The following is a 17,290-nucleotide window of genomic DNA, read 5'->3' on the forward strand; positions in this document are numbered from 1 at the left end:
ATTTGTTGTTTAGCTAGCTTTAGCTAAGTTTGCTACCAAAGGACAGCCTCCTGAGTCAAACGACGCTATCAAGACGGATTCAAGAGTCCTCGGAAAATAAAGGATCAGCAAACGGTCAGGCAAAACTATTCTTCCGGGGAAAATGCTTTATTTAACTAAACTCGTTTTCCTAAAGACAACGAAAATCAAGCATATATAATAACTATTGTTATTAAATTAAAATTTAAAACAGGCATGCGAAAACATTGACTATACTGCCAGCGAATTGGTATTTTCAAAGATTAAATGTACAAGGAAGAAACGAAGGTAACATGAACACACCACTGTGGTCCGCCCCACAAATGTAAAACTGACGTCATGAAAAGCAGTTTTTACTGTGCAGACTGTAAAAGAAATAAAAAAAAATAATTAAAAAAAAAATATATATATATATATACATGTGTGTACAAATAGTTTTAAATGCGACATGCACATTCAAAGATTGTGCATTATTTGCACACTCATTTACATTCTACACACTGGATGTTATGAAAGTCAAAAAGATTATTAAACTTTGCAGCATTCACCCTGCTTGACTTTCCTGTCTTTCTAGTAAAAGATAACATGGACCTAACACTCATTCAGGTTTATTTAACTACATTCCATTGATACCAACCAAGTCACCTGTTTGACCCATGAAATCCTCTGTTTGAACTGAAGTATCCCCAGGTATGTGTTGAACACACCCATTTGTGGAAGTTGAACTAATTTCTGCTAACTCTGACTTCACCTTTATTATTAAATGGGTAAACTGGCTGCACTTTCAAAAAACAAACAAACAAACAAACAATTTCCTCATGGAGTAGAAGAAAATGTGCTGCTAAGACAGTTGCATCCTGCAACATGAAATGCCTGATCCTCAAAGCAGTTCCAAAACACTGCTTCTTTGCTTCTGCTTTGAGGCTTTTACAGAGGAGTGAAACATGCCTGGGGGAGGAAGAGTGAGTGAAGCTTACAACAAAGACACACCCAGTTCAACAAAGTTTCTGAGGCGGACTGTGTGGAGCAACAAGAGGGTGTGGCTTTATTTTTTTGCACAGTGGGAACAGATAAGTTAAGTTTGCCTTGTAAAGGGGCAGGAGTCACAGCTCTGAGCAGTCAGTGGTTTACTTTGTCTTACTGCTGGGCCTCTAAACAGTCCAGCCACACACCTCCACCCCTCTTTTTTCCTCTCTGCTCCAGCAGTTTGAGGCAAGACTTGGTAAAGCCAGCTCAAGAAGTAAACTCACAGCCATGAAGGACAAAGTGAGGAGAGGAGGAGGAAGAAATCAAGTTAAAACTGGTGAGTAACCATTATAATCAAATGATTTCCTCTCTCTTTTTGTTCTGATGGCTTCTTCACTCTGAAGAATGTGTAGGAGGGTGGGAGATTTGGCAGAAGACTGCTGCTCCAACATGGCTGGTGCAAACTTTCCTCTTAGAGAATCTGCTGTGCATTCTGTAACTTTTATAAACTGTTTACACGTGCAGACACATGGCCTGTTGTAAAACATTGTAAATGCATAGTTACGACACTTTATTACATTCAGAGAGTATATGTTTTTGCTAGTCACACTGCAGTGAACATTTTACATTTCTTAAAGTTTGCCACTTCCCTTCTGCAAAACTGAAATCCAGATTTAAGTTGTAGTGCGTGTTGGCTCATCTCCAGATAAGATAAACCTGAGTTTATTTTGTTTCCTCCATAAAATAAGAAACTACAAGGCCACAATTTTACCCACATTTCAAGCCATTTTGAAGCTTAAAAATATATTTTAATACAATATGACTTGCATCACTAAGAAAATATTGATCCTCTTTTCATTTTTATGCTTTATTGTAGTCTTGAGCTATGAATCTTTAGGATTTCTGAAGTTTTTTTTATTTTATTTTTCTGAACAGTGCTTGATTTGCAGTAATTTTTACTTCAGTCCAAACTATACCCTAATTCTGACCTATAAATAAAAACATGACCCTTACTCAACAAGTGTTTTGTGCATGCACAACATACTTTTCTGTAAAGAAACACTTAAATGAAATTGTAGGCACTTTGTTATTAGCAGCTTGTCACAAAGACACATGATCTGTTCCAATTTTCGACCTATGTATAAAAAATATTTGCCTGGCAGATGCAGACCATTAAGGTGTTTCCCAAAAGTTATACTGTTTTCTATTGCAATAAAACTGCAGCTCCAATAGAGAATAAATTATGTCTTCTGTCTTCCAGAGAGGAGGGGCATTCTTATAGCCAATAGCAAAGAGTTTGACTCTTTAGGTGTTTTCCAATAAAAATAATATTGCCAGACTAACAGCGTGAACTGAGGATCTACAGACACCAACATAAGATCAGTTTAGACAGATGAAAGTTGTTGTATAATGTGCACACGGCTTTAAACAAACTTTTGGTTAATTAGTCAACACTGCTGTCTCCCCATGCCAGTGCTGGGTGTGGTTGTCCTTTTACCTGGAGATGACATGAAGGCCAGTAGGCAAATGCAACAGGTTCTGTTAGTCACACTGCAGTTTGTGGAACACGCTGAGTCCTGCTCTTCCTCCAGTTCTGCCTCCACTTCACTGTGTGTAAAACTGTAGCCACACCCCACTTTCATTTTCTTAGCATTTTCACTTTTTTTTTTTTTTTTTACAAGGATTTCCCTGAGGCACTCTCACAGACAAAATCTCAAATGAGCTCAAATAAAAAATTTTAAGAGTTTTAGCAGAAATCATTTTTTTGTGTCACATTTATACAATAACCTGTTTGTTCTTTGATTCAGTTAACCAGACATTTTCAGGGTCACATAGATCTGGAAACTACTTAAGGATGTGATAGGTAGAGGGCAGGAAGATAACCCACATTATCTGCTCATCTTTCCCTGATCTTTACACTTATTCTCAGTTTGGTTTGTCTCATATTTCTCTCACACAGAGGCAGTCGTCGTGCCCGGTGGAGATGATGCTGTGAGTAAGCAAGATGAAAGCACTTCATTTCCTGTGAAGATCCAGGGAGCAGGAGTGGAGCCATTTGAACTGCAGGTATGAAACCAAGCAGCAACAAAATGCAGTTCTCACCCCCTCACCAGCAGCTATCCAAACATACTTTAAGCATCTAAAATTGACATGAGTTGTGTTTTTATTGTGAATTTTACAGGTTCATGGTTTTTGGCTTGTTCAAGATGCACTAGTCACCCTGCTTTCGAGGAATGAGGTGTGTCCACGCTCAAACCTGTCTTTAGCACTAGCTGGTTCAACTTTGGATGCCCATGCTGATCTGCAAAGCCTCAAGGGCCTCAAAGCAGGAGCCATCATTCGCCTGGTGGAAGGTAGCACTTTGTTTTGGCAGCTTTGTTTTGTATGCTTGTGTCTCTTTCCTCTTTCAGCTCTTGGTATTTCTCGTGCTTCTCATGCACCTTCTTCCTGATGTTACAGTCACTTGAGATTGTTACATCTAACCACCACTGCCTTCTCTTGCTTGGCGACCACCACAATGTCTGGTTGGTTAGCCATCACCTGTTTGTCGGTCTGGATCTGGATGTCCCACGGTATCTAAGCCCTTCCATTCTCCACCTCCCTTGGTGGAGTCTCCCGCTTTGACTATGAGACCTCCAGTCCATATTTTGCACAGATGTTCCTAAATATTATTCCAGCCCCTTGGTTATGGCGTTCTATGTTTTGCCTGCCTGGATCTTGCATCCTGCTATTATGTGTTTGACTGTCTCAGGGGCATCTTTGCACAGCCTGCATCTTATGTCTTGTCTGGTATGGTAAACCCCAGCCTCTATTGCTCTTGTGCTGAGGGCCTGTTCTTATCCTGCCATGTTGTGCCTCTGTGCTGTCCTTCAGTCCAGCCCTTTCTAGTCACTGGTAAAGATTTGTTGATATCAGCCACTTCCTCAATGTGCTGGTGGTAAATGCCATCCAGGGGCTTATCTTCCCATGATTGCTCCTCTTGTTCCACCTCTTCTACACTGAGTTTCTCCTGCTGCCTGAGGCATTCACTCGTCAGTTCATCTTCAGGGGCTATCCTCCTGTACTGCAGGATCTTATAGTTGTTTCATTCTGTATAGTGGTTCGGACGCTCACTAATCCTCTGCCTCCCTCCTTTCTCTTAGTGTAAAGTCTAAGAGTGCTGGACTTGGGGTGAAACCCTCCATGCATTGTAAGGAGCTTTTGAGTCTTGATGTCAGTGGCTTCTATCTCCTCCTTTGACCAAAATTCAACTAAATCAACTGCCTTCAGAAGTTACTATAGAGTCCACCTTTGTCTCATTTCATCTCAGTATAAATACAGCTGCTCTGTGAAGGTTTGTTACAGATCATTAAAGCAGCATCAGGATAAAGTTGGTATGAAGTTTAAAGCAGGGTCAGGTTCTAAAGCAATGCCCCAAGCTTTAAATATCTCACAGAGCATTGTTCAGTTTGTTACTTCAAAATGGAAAGAGTGTGACTCAACTTCAAACCCACCAAAACCTGGCTGTCCACCTACATTGACAGCAGAACGTCATAAGCTGCAAGGAGATCACTAAACCAAGAAGCACCTGAATAATGCATGAGAGATGCACAGCCCAGGTGGGAGAATCTGTTCACAGGACCACTATTAAAAGTTGTGCACTTCACAAATCTGGCCTTTTTGGAAGAGTGGCAGAACAGAAAGCTGTTGTTGAAGGAAAGCCATATGAAAGTTTGTTTTCAGTTCTCCATAAACCATGTAGGGGTCACAGCAAACATGTGGAGGAAGGTGCTCTGGTCAGATGAAATCAGAACTTTTTGGCCTAAATGCAAAACAGTGTGTGGCAGAAAACTAACACTGCACATCACTTGAACACACCTTACCCATTGTGAAAGATAGTGGTGGCAACATCATGATGTGGGGAGGGTTTTTTCAAGCATAAACAGGGAAGCTGGTCAGAGTTGATTGTAAGATTAATGGAGCTAAATACTTGGCAATACTGGAAGAAAAAATGAAATGCATGCCACAGTAAAAACAAAATGTTGAAAGCCATGTATCACTTTTCTTACACTTCGCATTATGTGCTTTCGTATTGATATATCGCACAAAATCCCAGGAAAATCCTTTGAGATTGTATGCTTAATTACTGTATTTTTATTTTGTTGACTAGTGGTTTGGGTTAAAAAACAAAAGTTAAAGCTTTTGTTGTTTTCACAAGGCTGATGCCTAGAAAGAAACCTTATTCTCCTGATTGGAAACATCTTAATAAGCACTGAACAGTACTTTTGTTTTTATATTTGATGGCATATATGCTGTTGTCTATATATGACTTAACGAGAGAAAATGTGCAAAAGTTCAAGGGGGTGAAGACTTGTTCAAGACATTATAAATCATTCAGATTAAAACTGTTAAATCAATTAAATTCAAAAGGGCCACTTGACCTTTTCTTGTCAAAAGTTTAAATATAAACCACCTTAACTAATGTGATGGTCACAGTAAGTGGATGGTTACATGCTGAAGTGTTAGTCCTGCACATTCCGAGTAAACAGCTCAGTTCATTTCGCAAGTTCATTAGACCTTTCCCACATTACTGTGACTTTCATGAAGAAGGTCATTTCTGAATTTCTTGTTAACCGATGTATGTCGTTCCAGAGCCTTACACGTCCAACTCAGCAAGGCTCCACCTGGCTCGTGTCATGGAGCTGCTGAGAGCGTCCGGACCTCAGGACGCACTGAGAGAAGGACGGTCACCGAGCATACTGGAGACCCTCACACACACACAAACACCTGGTAAACACATAAGCTGTTCATTGAGACAGAAGGGCAGCAGACAAGCACAAACTCATTTAAAATAATCTCTTTCTTGATGCAGAGCATAGTTTATCAAATGGAAAGAGCCTGAAGCGCTCTTTAAGTAATGCAAAAGCAGAATCGACCAACCAGGACGAATCTCCACCTGAGTACCTCCTCCCCAGTTCGTCAGAGAGACCCCTCATGGCCCTGCTGCCACACAGTTCTCAACCAGAGGTGGGTTAATAGCCAGAGTCTGGTGGGCCTTTCAGCTAGTTCACAACATACAAACTGACTCCAGCGTTCTTTGTGTTTGTCTTATCAGGCTCACAGTTACCTGAAGGACTTGGCTCTCAGCTGCTGGAACCCTCCTCCAGGACACAGGAAGCTGCAGGGGGACTTCTTGTACATCACTGTGGTGACGGCAGAGGGACGACGCTGTGACATCACATCCTGTCCTAAAGGGTTCTTCCTCAACAGGTGAACATATTTGTGGCATTTTGTGGAACGACTAAATCTGATGAATAAGTGACAACTTATATGACCCAAGATTATTTTTTTCACCAGGTCTACAGAAGATGCATTTGATCCTCGTCCTGCTCAGTCTTCGCCTGTTTGTCACTGTTTCACTGACTTGCTGTGTCACATCAGCCCTGCATTCAAACAAACCTTCACCACACTCAAAAACAGGTAAACAAGTTTGAAAATCTGTGTATTTGGGAAGAGTTATAAATAGATATAAGTGTGTCTTCTTACTTATCTTCCCTCCATTAGGCCACCCCAGCCACCAGTGGAGGTGGTGCCCACTCCCTACTACACAATGAGCTGGCTTGGACCTTCTTGCTCTTCTCGTGCTCATAAAAACACCTTCAGTAGATTGGGGGTGGAGGAACAGGCAGCAGCACAGGTTATTTACAACAGAACAGTGTGCTGCAGTTATACTGCATTGAACAATGTAAGTAAGCTTTATGTCTGCATTGCATTTAGGCTCCAGACTGGAATGAAGAGCTACAAGCAGCACGAGATCTTCCACAAGGAAGTCTGGAGGAGAGGCTGCAGAGAGACAAAACTCTGCTACAAGTAAGCAACGAGGGCTTGAATATTTTCAACTGGAAGTACAGTTCTAAGTTGTATTCTCATTCACTTTCTGCCTCTTTGTTTTGCTTACATCTCAGGTAAACAGTGCATTTGTGAGAGCTGCCATGCAGGGGGCAGAGACTGTGATAGATGGATTTGTTGAGTCAGTGAATGGAAATCCTGAGGACCCTGCTTTCCTATGGGGTGGCTTGTTCATGAGCCAGGGGGCCACGAGTGCAGTGTTTGGTGGCGAGAGGGGTCGCAGGTAATAGCAGGCAACACACAAACACACTCAAAAACTTTAAAGATGATCTGGATGCAAAGCAGTTTGCTTTTCAAGTTCAAGTTGTGTTTATTTGTCATATGCAAGGTTAACACAAGGTTAACAGTACAGTGAAATGCTTAGGATGAGAAGAACTGATTTGACTTACTAAAAAAAATCAAAGAACAAAACAACAAGAACTATTAAAAGCATGCAATAAAGGTACAAAAATAAAGTACCAAAAAGTGAAAAAATAATTATAATATTTACAAGGTCATGAAGAGAGATAGTAAACAACAACATGGTAGAATATAATGGTGCAGCAGGATTTTATGAGTACATCTAAGGTTCATTATGTGTACCATGATTTCATATTGGATTGTATAATACCAATGAGCTTTGTAGGGTTGTACAGACATCTAAACAATATCTCAAGTGTATAGAACACATTTAGCCTGTAATTAAGCTTATTTTTCTTTATGTGAAAGTTTGTATACATAAAACTAGTCAAAGATGGAAAAAATGTCAAAGTTTAGCTAACATGGGCAAGAATAGAGCATAGTTTGTGAACTAACAAGCCACACTAATGATGCCGCGCAACATATTTCATAGTCTTTATGTGGCACAATTGCGTCCCACTGTCTTCTATTATTGTCTGTTTTTATTTTCGTGTAAATAAAGAGGTTATTTGTTTGTTTTTATCAATTTTTGCATAATTCACACAGATGAGATCTGTGCATTTTATACTGTATGTGACCCATCACATCAAACTGAGGATTAACCACAAAGTGCTTTGATGGAATATAGGCAGAGATGGTGCATTGGTTGAAAACAGTGCACTATTTGGATTTTGCCAAAAAATGATGAATCAATATTTTTTCAATGGGTCCCTTGAGTCACATGTTAGAAATATAATCCTGAAGTTTTGAAGCACGTTTCTGAGCAGTACCAACAACTAACAATGATTTTGAGCAGAAAAGTCTTAAATTTTTGCTCTTTTCTCTGTGTGTTAAGCTGTTTTTAATACCAGCTGGAAACTCGCAATAACCAAATATAGTCTGAAGTTTTCTTTTTTAAATGACGTCAATAAATTCTTATTAAATGTACTAAAATCAAGGTTCTTTATTGTCATTCGCATCACATGTGGTACATGAGGTGGAACGAAACTGTACTCACTGTCCCAGTTACACCCAAAAATAGTAAAAAATATAAAGTATAAAAATTAACTATATATATATAAGGATCTAAGATTTTTGCCAAACACTAATAATGTAAAATAATATGGTATAATAGGGTTAGATAGGAAAAATAGGATTCAGACCATTCTCCATGGGTTATCCCAATTAGCAAGACAAATCAACCCATGTTTCTTGAACCAATCATATCTGGATGATCACGGTTCAAATTTTAGCTTAAAAAGCCAAGAATCTGAAAATGTGCTTTAATTAGTTTGACCAAATCTGACTTCATCCTTGGTTCAATGTGGTCACATATATTTGCAGTTGTTTGGTAATTATATAAATAAAATTATAAGGATGAAACTACTTGTTTAGTCTAAATGTGAGCTGGATGTATTCAGACATGTTAAGGGCTAAATAAGAGTCATGGTTAGACTTTAAAATAAACATTAAAATGGTTTATTTGAGTCTATTTTTATTTCTCCTCTCGTCTTGTAACTGCAGAGCAGCTCAGCGATTGGAGCTTAAAGGTGTTCAGGCTTACAGTGACTTGGAGGGGTTGCAGGGGCTGCACACTCTACCTACGGCCATTGTAGACTACAGAGGGGTGCGCCTGTCTGCTCAGGGTCTGGCTCCTGGTTTAGAGGGCTCAGAGCCAGACCAAGAGGCTTCTCCTGCATCGAGGTGGGCTTATGTTTCTATGGGAGACTGAGCTGTATTGGATGTTTTATTGTGATGTTATTGCTAACTGCTTTTCTCTTCCTGTGTTTAGAGGTTTGCTCTACGGGGTGAACGCAGGGCCCCAAGAGTCCCCCCAGCGCCGACAGCTGCTGTCGTTCTTGGCTCACTCCGCTAAATCTCTTTCGATTCAGAGACATGTTGTTGTGGGACCCAACAGTCACCAGGTCCCACTGTTCACCTCAGTGGATGCTCAGGGGCTGCTGGGGGCTGACAGGAGGTTCTACTTACTCGATGTGTTCAGGACCTTCCCAGCTGATGCCAACTTTTGTCCAGAAGAGGAGACACAAATTCAACAGCCAACAACTGAAAAAGAAGAGAGTAGTAAAAGCAGTAAAGAAGAAGAGGAGAAGGAGGAGGAGGAGGAGAAGAGTTGTGATAAAGAAGGCTGGCCAGAGAATTATAAAACCACCTCTGGACTTCCAAAAATTTTTCCTCACAGACTCTGTAGGCTGAGGCCAGAGCTGGTGCAGGCTTTCATTCAGCATAAGTGAGTTCAAGATGACAACAATGAAGCTTGTAAAGTCAATTTAAAATACACATTTTTAACTCCAGTTTCTTATTTTGTTTACATTTTTAGACACTGCTTGTTCACCCAGCGTGTCAGGGAGAAGTTGAATGAAAATGGAGGTTTTGAAGAATGTGCAACAGCCAGTAAGAAGTGTTTTAGTACATTTAAACAAATGCAAGTCCAAGCTAAGGTTATTTAATACATTTAAAATTAGATAAATTATTTTATTCTTGCAGATGACTCTCGGGCAACGGATGCAGTGCGAGCTGCGTGTAAAGAAGTGGGATCAATTAGCGACATTATCTTTGAGATGCGATTCAACCCAAATGTTTTCTCTCCAGGTGTGCAATCTAACTATGTCTTCACAGAAAGTAATACAAACACAAAGTTGAGCCAATCTAATAAGGCGCATGCCTCCTGTGTTTTGTATAGGGATACGTTTTCCTCCCAGTGAAAGTGCAACAACAGAGCTGCAGGAGAGGTTACTGAGAGAAGCTGCAGCTTTCATTGTCACACACCAGATACCGGCCTTTGTGAGTGTCTCCACTCTGTTAGAATCATATCACAGGCTATATGATATAGCCTATATATATAATATATATATTTAACTATATGTTAAAATTAAATCTGTTCACCTTATGTTTTTGCAGTTGAAAGGTTGCCAACAGAGCAATGAGGTGCCAATGGACGGAGCTTCTCTAAAACAGTCACTGCACATAAGAGGCATCAACCTGCGGTACCTGGGGCACATTGTCAAAGCTATTTCCCAATCAGAACACAAGGAGCGCCTGAGGCATATATTGGTTTGTCTATTTTTTCCCCTCATAAAACTAAATAAAAAAATCAATAATGCAGCTGCCTTTTATCTGGAATATCTCTTTGTCTTCAACAGAGATCAGTGATGGGTGAAATTTTTGTCCGCTCAACAAAACGAGTGTTCAACAATTTCCTCCAGGTAGTATGCATTGCTCTATAATTAACAATCCCTGTTTTTAATCTCCAAACACTGTCACTGTAGAGGCGGTGTGGCTTCATATCAGAAAATGAAAGGCAGTCTATAATCATGTCTTTGTAGGGTGTAGACGTGCCGAGTCTCGCTGCAGCCATCAGCCATTTCCTCGACTGCTTGTTGGTTCCCCACTTCACTCCCTCTCCTGTGGGGGAGGAGACTAAGAAAAAGTCAAGACGGCGAGGTCGCAGCACCGGGACATCTGAGAACATGCCCTGGAGCATGCTCACGGGAGCTGAGCTGTGGAATCTGGTCTGCCAAGATGCTGTTGAAACTTATGACATCTCCGACGGTCTTGGGTGAGTTCACACAGTTCTTGTTAAGCAAAAACAGAATGCAGTGATTTGCACAAAAGTATAAACCCATATTTTATTCAGGATGGGGCAACAAGAGGTTGCAAAAGTTAATAAAAAGCTGGAACTTTTTGAAACTGTGCCAATGGCTGAATCTCTGAGAAGATGGGCAGAGCTGACAGTTACCAGCCAGTGAAAAATTTCGTGGAAAAATAGTGGAAAATTTTCAAAATAATGGTTCTCAACCTAAAAAAGTGAAAGCCTTTAAATCCTCCATCATCTACAATTCATATTATCATCAAAATATTTTAAGAATCTGGAGAAATATCTGAGCTCAAAGGACAAGGCTGAAAGTTGATGTTGGATGCCCGTGCTCTTCGGGCCCCTGGACAGTACTGCATTAAAAACGCGTCTGATTCTATTATAGATGTCACTGTGAGGGCGCAGGAACAGATCCACAAGGAATCAAGGTTCTTTATTTGTCATTCACACCACATGTGGTACATGTGATGGAATGAAATTGTGTACACAGGGTCCCAGTTACATCCAACAAAAGTATAAAATGTAAAAGAAAAGCAGTAATAAGATCTTAAGATATGAACTAAGAAAAACATTAACTAAAAATACACTACGCACTAGTAGTATAAAAACAATACGTTAAACAGCAGCACAAACGAGTCTATGTGAGCAGATGAGTACGAATGAACACATCAACATGAAACAAATCAGCAGCAACATGAAACAAATCAGCAGCGACATGAAACAGATCAGCAGCAGTATGATGTGATTTTTCAGTGATTATTCTGATTAGAGATTCATGAGTCTAACAGCCTCATGGTAGAAGTTGTTCCTCAGTCTAGTGGTTCTACACTTAATGCTCCTTAACCTTCTGCCTGAAGGGAGTGGGGAAAAAAGTGTGTGCTGGGTGAGTGGGGTCCTTCATGATGCAGGTGGCTCTCTTCCTGCATCTGTAGGTGTATATGTCTGTGATGGTGGGGAGGCTGACTCCGACAGTTTTCTGTGCAGCCTTCACCACTCTCTGCAAAGCTTTTCTTTCTGCAGCTGTGCAGCCTCCATGCCACACAAACCATGTTCTGTAAATACAGTTTGTTGTACCATCCACAAAATGCTGATTAAAACTCTTATCATGCAAGAAGAAAGCCATATGTGAACACTATCTAGAAACACCAGTCTTCCCAGAGCCAAATGTAATTTTATATGGACTGAGGCATGGACACCATGTCCTCTGTAGTAAAGAGGAGAGCGACCATCCAGCTTGTGATCAGTGCACAGTTTGAAAGCTTGCCTCTCTGATGGTATGGAGGTGCATTAGTGCCTTTGGCATGAGCAGCTTATACATCTGAAAAGGCGCCATCAATGCAGAACAGTAGATACATTTAGATTAGATTTAGTACATATACGCCCATCCAGACAACGTCTATTTCAAGGAAGGTCTTGCATTTTTCAGCAAGACAAAGTTAAACCACACACTGAATCCATTACAACAACACGAGTCATCTAATAGAAGAACTGACCTGCCTGCAGTCCAGACCTCTGACCTCTCTGGGTCTAAAAAGACCCAGGACTGTTGAAGAGCTAGAATCTTCCATTAAACAAGAACTGGACAATATTCCCTCCAGAATCTTCAGCAGCTGCTCTCCTTAGTTCCTAGATGTTTACAGATTGTTGTGATAAGAAGACGGGATGCTTCACTGTGGGGAACATGGCCCTTTACTGAGATATGTTGCTGCCATCAAATTCAAATTACCTTTTTCAACTAAAAGAATTAGTATAATTAGTTCAAACATTTAATATGTTCACTATGTTCCATTACAAATAAAATGTTTTTTTTTTAGATTTGCAAATCATTGCATTTTGTTTTTATTTACATTTTACACATTATCCAAACTTTTTGTTCTTGGGATTGTAGTTTTACAATTACAAGTTCAAGGTTTAATGCTTCTTTTCACGTGACAGCTCTGGTCCAAACTACCTGGTGGAGCATTACGGTCTTCAAAAAGTCTCTCTGCTCAGAGAATTCTGCATAAAGACGGGAGTGCAGGTATCAGACACATAAAACGTGGATTTAGTGCATTACTAAACTAATTACAAAATTAGCCAGAAAAATAAAAATGTCAAAATTTTCTGTCCACCAGTTGAGACTGAGAGACTACTTCTTTGACAACCAAAACAAAGCCCCCATCAGTCCAGATGACATCCTCAACATCTTCCCTGTGGTGAAACACATTCACATGCCCATTGTGGATGCTTCAAAAGCATATCGTGCTGCACAGAACTCCATTCAGAAAGGTAGATATAAAAATAAACGCAGCAGCTTTGTTCAACATTTACTTTTGATTAGATCTCTTTCAAATGTATTATCATTTCACTTTTTGTGCAAAAATGGTTGTGGGTTTCTCATTGTAGGTCTGCTGGATCAGGCCCATGAACAACTGAAGGAGGCAGCCTACCTGTTTGGCAGAGTGTGCGATGATCTGCACCCTGAAGCGTGTTATTGCCACAGCCTGCTGGCTAAAGTGACCTATCTGCAGGGGAAGACAGCTGAGGTGTGGCCACTATTCCTCCACCATGCACACACAGGGGAAGGTTACAGCTTAACCGAACGAACTTAATGACAAGCACACTTTTAAGTTATTTTACTTGCATGAACCAGTTATAGGTGGCTCTGGCTCAGGTTTTTTATCAATAAGTGTCACTTTTCTGCAGATTAGTCCCAAATACATCATGGACTGCTGGACTAATTTTAATAAAACTGAGGAAACTAAAGCCAACCCAACTCAAGATGGCAGCAGACAAACTTTAGAAAACACAAAGATGCCTATAATTCAATCAGTTATATTCTGCCAAAATTTGAAGTGGTAGTAGCTGAGAATCATTCACAATTTCAGAATGCTTTATTACACTGAATAATAATAATTCCTGATCAGTTTGCCTTTTTCTTGTTGTTCAGGCCCGCAGTGTACAGCTGAAAACAGTGGTCATCAGTGAAAGGGTGCTTGGCTTTGACCATCCCAACACTATTCAGCAATATGTGAGCACAATTGCACATTTCAATATCTACACCTCTATCCAATTGTCACAGTGTGATTCATATGATTGTGGCTTTATCCACAGGCCCTCCTGGCTGTGTATGCGTATGCTGGAGGGGAGACTGCCCTGGCTCAGAAGTGTCTTCTCAGAGCTCGCCTGCTGATGCTGACAGTCCACGGAGAAGACCACCCGTACACTGCAACACTAGACGTAGGTTCCAGCGGTTTAGAATAGTCACTACATGTTTGTGCAAAACTTACTACGGTGCAATAAAAGAAGAAATTCTGTTTTTGCACCATTCACGACCTTCTGACTGTTCCCCTGCAGAGCTGCCTCGGTCTGGTGCTGGCAGATCAGACGGGACAATTTTTAAAGAATGCTCTGAGACTGAACACTTCCTTCTTTGGAGCTACAGATCTACAAACTGCTCTCAGGTAAGATCTCACTCGAAGCACGCCTGTTATCGTTATCACTTACCATCAAAGGCGTCACCTGTGCATGTGTGTTTGTGCCTGTTAGTAAATTATCTCATGAAGCACTGGACTGATTTTAATGAAATTTTTAAAAATAATTGTTGCATGTACATCTACGACCAAATAACACTTTGAGTCAACAATGGCTATATCTCAGTCAAGATGACTGATGAGCTAAAATTTGATGTGGTTAGACAGGTGGCAGGCGGTCCTTATTTATCTTATCGAAATCACTGTGGTTACTCTTGCTTCATTTTCCCATGCAGTCAGCACCTGTTGTCCCAGTGGATGTGCAGTAAGGGTGACTACAGAGGTGCCATGACACACGAGAAAGAGGCTCTGTCTGCTTTCACCTCACTGGTTTGTAACCGTGTGTGACAGAGTAAATATGGTAGACAGGTTGTGTGAGCATGTCATCTTATGGTTATTTTTTCTTGTAGTTCGGGGAGGATCACCCTCAGACTCACTGCAGCAAAGAGTTCCTGAGCACCATAACCAAGCAGGCGGTGAAAGTAGAACGCTCTCTCAGACAGGCAGGAGCTGAGTCCACTGAGCAAATCATAGAGGTATGGATCGGTGCTAATGTGTTTATGTTTCACATTAAAATAAAAAGTATTTCACCATGCGTTCTCCTCCGTTCTCAGTGTCTAAGCCCAACATCTGACGCCATTCTGGAGCAGATGGTTCTGGTAACAGGGATCAGGAGGATTACACGCAGGTAAACATTTACTGCGGTATGCAGAAAGGATTATTGACTGCATAATAATAGGTTGGAAAATATGAACAAGCCACATATTTAACTGAAAGTAGTTCAAAGACAACATAGTAAATATATAACGTAGATGCTATGGTTTGTAAAAGTATTTGATTATGCAGATTTCGATGCCAAAGCAATGATTTCCAGGAAACATACCAGGGATCAGAAAAAAAAGGAGCAGTTTACAAATAATAAACAAGTGAACAAGGCCAGGCAGATTCTGGCAGATCCTGATCACCCACTCCATGGTGAGTTCAGGTTGCTTCCATCTGGATGCAGGTATCTGCTGCCCAGATGTAGAACAAATAGACTGAAAAACTCATTCATCCTTGTAATGATCAGGCTTCTTAATGAACATTGATGACTTCTGTACTGTTTTTTTACGTCTCACTGCCTTGTGTAGTATGGATGTTTTGTGTGCCTACTTGACTGTGAAACAAATTGCCCCTCGGGGATAATAAAGATTCCTGAACTTGAACTAATAATTAAGTTAAATGTCAACAAGTCAGTGACTTAATTTGGTAGTGACAGATCATCTTAATAATCCCAGATTTTTTTTTTAAGTGATAATATTGTAGAGCTCATCACTATGAAAAACTGAGGTACAGGATTATTTTAACCCTTAAATTTATACAAACCTGTACTGATTATTCTATCCTGTGGTCAAGATTATTAATGCAAACATTTTGTCGTCGTAAAAACAAAAAGTAAAGTAAAATGGTGTAACAGTTTTGAAATGACCTAAAACAAACCTTTTCTTTATATTTAGGAACAAACTCGTATTTTTTTGTAGGATTTTTTAGTTATGTAGTGTTTAAGAGACTGTTATTGTTTTTCATGATATAACATAAAAATTTAAATAAAAATCAAATGCTTTAAACACTCAGTGGCACATACAATAAGTTTCCTTTTTTATCAAAACAAAATGTACTACTAGTTGACCTTAACATACATAATAAAGATGTTCCTAAATTACTGATAAACTGTTGTTGAAAGAACATTCTCATTGAGCTATCTGGCCCCAATGAAAAATAATAAAGCCCTTAAAGCGAATTAAAAAAGACCAATGTGCAGTTACTAACACTAGTTTGTTTTTACACATTTTGTTCTGTATATTTCAATATTGTCTTTTTTAAAACCCCACTCATGCCTCTAATGTATTTTCACAGCGACAGGTTCGAGGAGTATAAACAGAAACACTTGGAGCGAAAGCTTGCAGCAGCAAGAGAACTGGGAATCAAACTTCCATTCGAGCTTCCCGTCTCAGATGTGGGGTGTGGGAAGGAAGCAGAGGACGGAGGAAACAAGGCCGAGGAGAAAAACAGTGAGAGTCAACAGGAGCAGCAGGAGGAAGTCACATCTACTGGGAGTGCTGGAAGTGTGTTAGCTAATGGTCACGCGATAGAGAAAACTGATGAGAACAGTGATAGAAAAGGGACAGGTCCTGGTCAGATTAAGTCAGCCTCGGGGGACGCAAACAAAGATGTGGACGGCTTAGCCAGCCCATCAGTCCTTAAAAGTACACTGACCTGGGCAGATGTTGTTTCGAAGCCAAGTAATGGAACAGGAAGTAAAGCAGTAAATGGAGTAGATAGTGCCGCTGCCAGTGGTGCAGCTGAGGAGTGAAAACGCTGCACACAGTGGCTTGTTAACGAGTTTTTCTAAAGTCTATGCTGTAAGATGAAACTTTTCCAGGATTTAAAAAGCAAAGTGATTCAAAGAAGAGAAAGACAGCTTTAAGAGGATGCGTATTACTTTACTGTATGTTGTAATGTTTTGCTGTGAGAAGGTGGTATTTAGCTTTTTTTTTCTTCTCCCAACAATAAACATTTTACTTTTGTTGTATTAAACATCTGTTCTCTTCATTTTAAGAACTCTGTCGTTGCAGCTTGACTTTTACTTAAAACTTAACAAATATGCACGTAAACATGTTGCGTAATAGATAAAAATAGTTAAAACAGCCAACCCAAACATGAATAGATAACATGGGAGTCTTGCAATGAAGTCAAATAGCAAAAACAAACGTTTTTTATTGATTGCCTAAGATTTTAACCAAACAAACATGTTTTATGACTCTTCCACTTATGACAGTGGCTCAGAAGGACAAAATTTTGATTTATGGAATACAAAGTTTGTTTTCTCAGTCATCCAGGTATATAACAACAAAAAAGGTTGAATCATGTCATC

At 40.1% G+C, this 17,290-nt stretch overlaps 1 protein-coding gene across 1 annotated transcript; it reads left to right on the top strand.

Moving 5' to 3' along the window:
• Window positions 1-1,117: 1,117 nt before the first annotated feature.
• Window positions 1,118-16,896, top strand: si:ch211-166a6.5 (clustered mitochondria protein homolog). Its single transcript, XM_037680456.1, has 28 exons — window positions 1,118-1,321; window positions 2,945-3,051; window positions 3,167-3,338; window positions 5,617-5,754; window positions 5,837-5,991; window positions 6,080-6,234; window positions 6,322-6,444; window positions 6,529-6,661; window positions 6,742-6,834; window positions 6,930-7,096; window positions 8,776-8,955; window positions 9,044-9,499; window positions 9,590-9,663; window positions 9,757-9,861; window positions 9,953-10,053; window positions 10,171-10,323; window positions 10,413-10,475; window positions 10,596-10,828; window positions 12,800-12,884; window positions 12,979-13,132; window positions 13,250-13,389; window positions 13,794-13,874; window positions 13,958-14,083; window positions 14,201-14,307; window positions 14,613-14,706; window positions 14,787-14,912; window positions 14,991-15,064; window positions 16,273-16,896. Exons 1-28 carry the CDS (start codon window positions 1,273-1,275, stop codon window positions 16,727-16,729), a joined length of 4,101 nt encoding a protein of 1,366 aa, XP_037536384.1. The 5' UTR covers window positions 1,118-1,272; the 3' UTR covers window positions 16,730-16,896.
• The last annotated feature ends 394 nt before the right edge of the window (window positions 16,897-17,290 follow it).

Source organism: Nematolebias whitei, chromosome 8 (genome assembly GCF_014905685.2).
Source record: "Nematolebias whitei isolate Nwh7 chromosome 8, NemWhi1, whole genome shotgun sequence".
NCBI classification, from domain to species: Eukaryota; Metazoa; Chordata; class Actinopteri; order Cyprinodontiformes; family Rivulidae; genus Nematolebias; species Nematolebias whitei.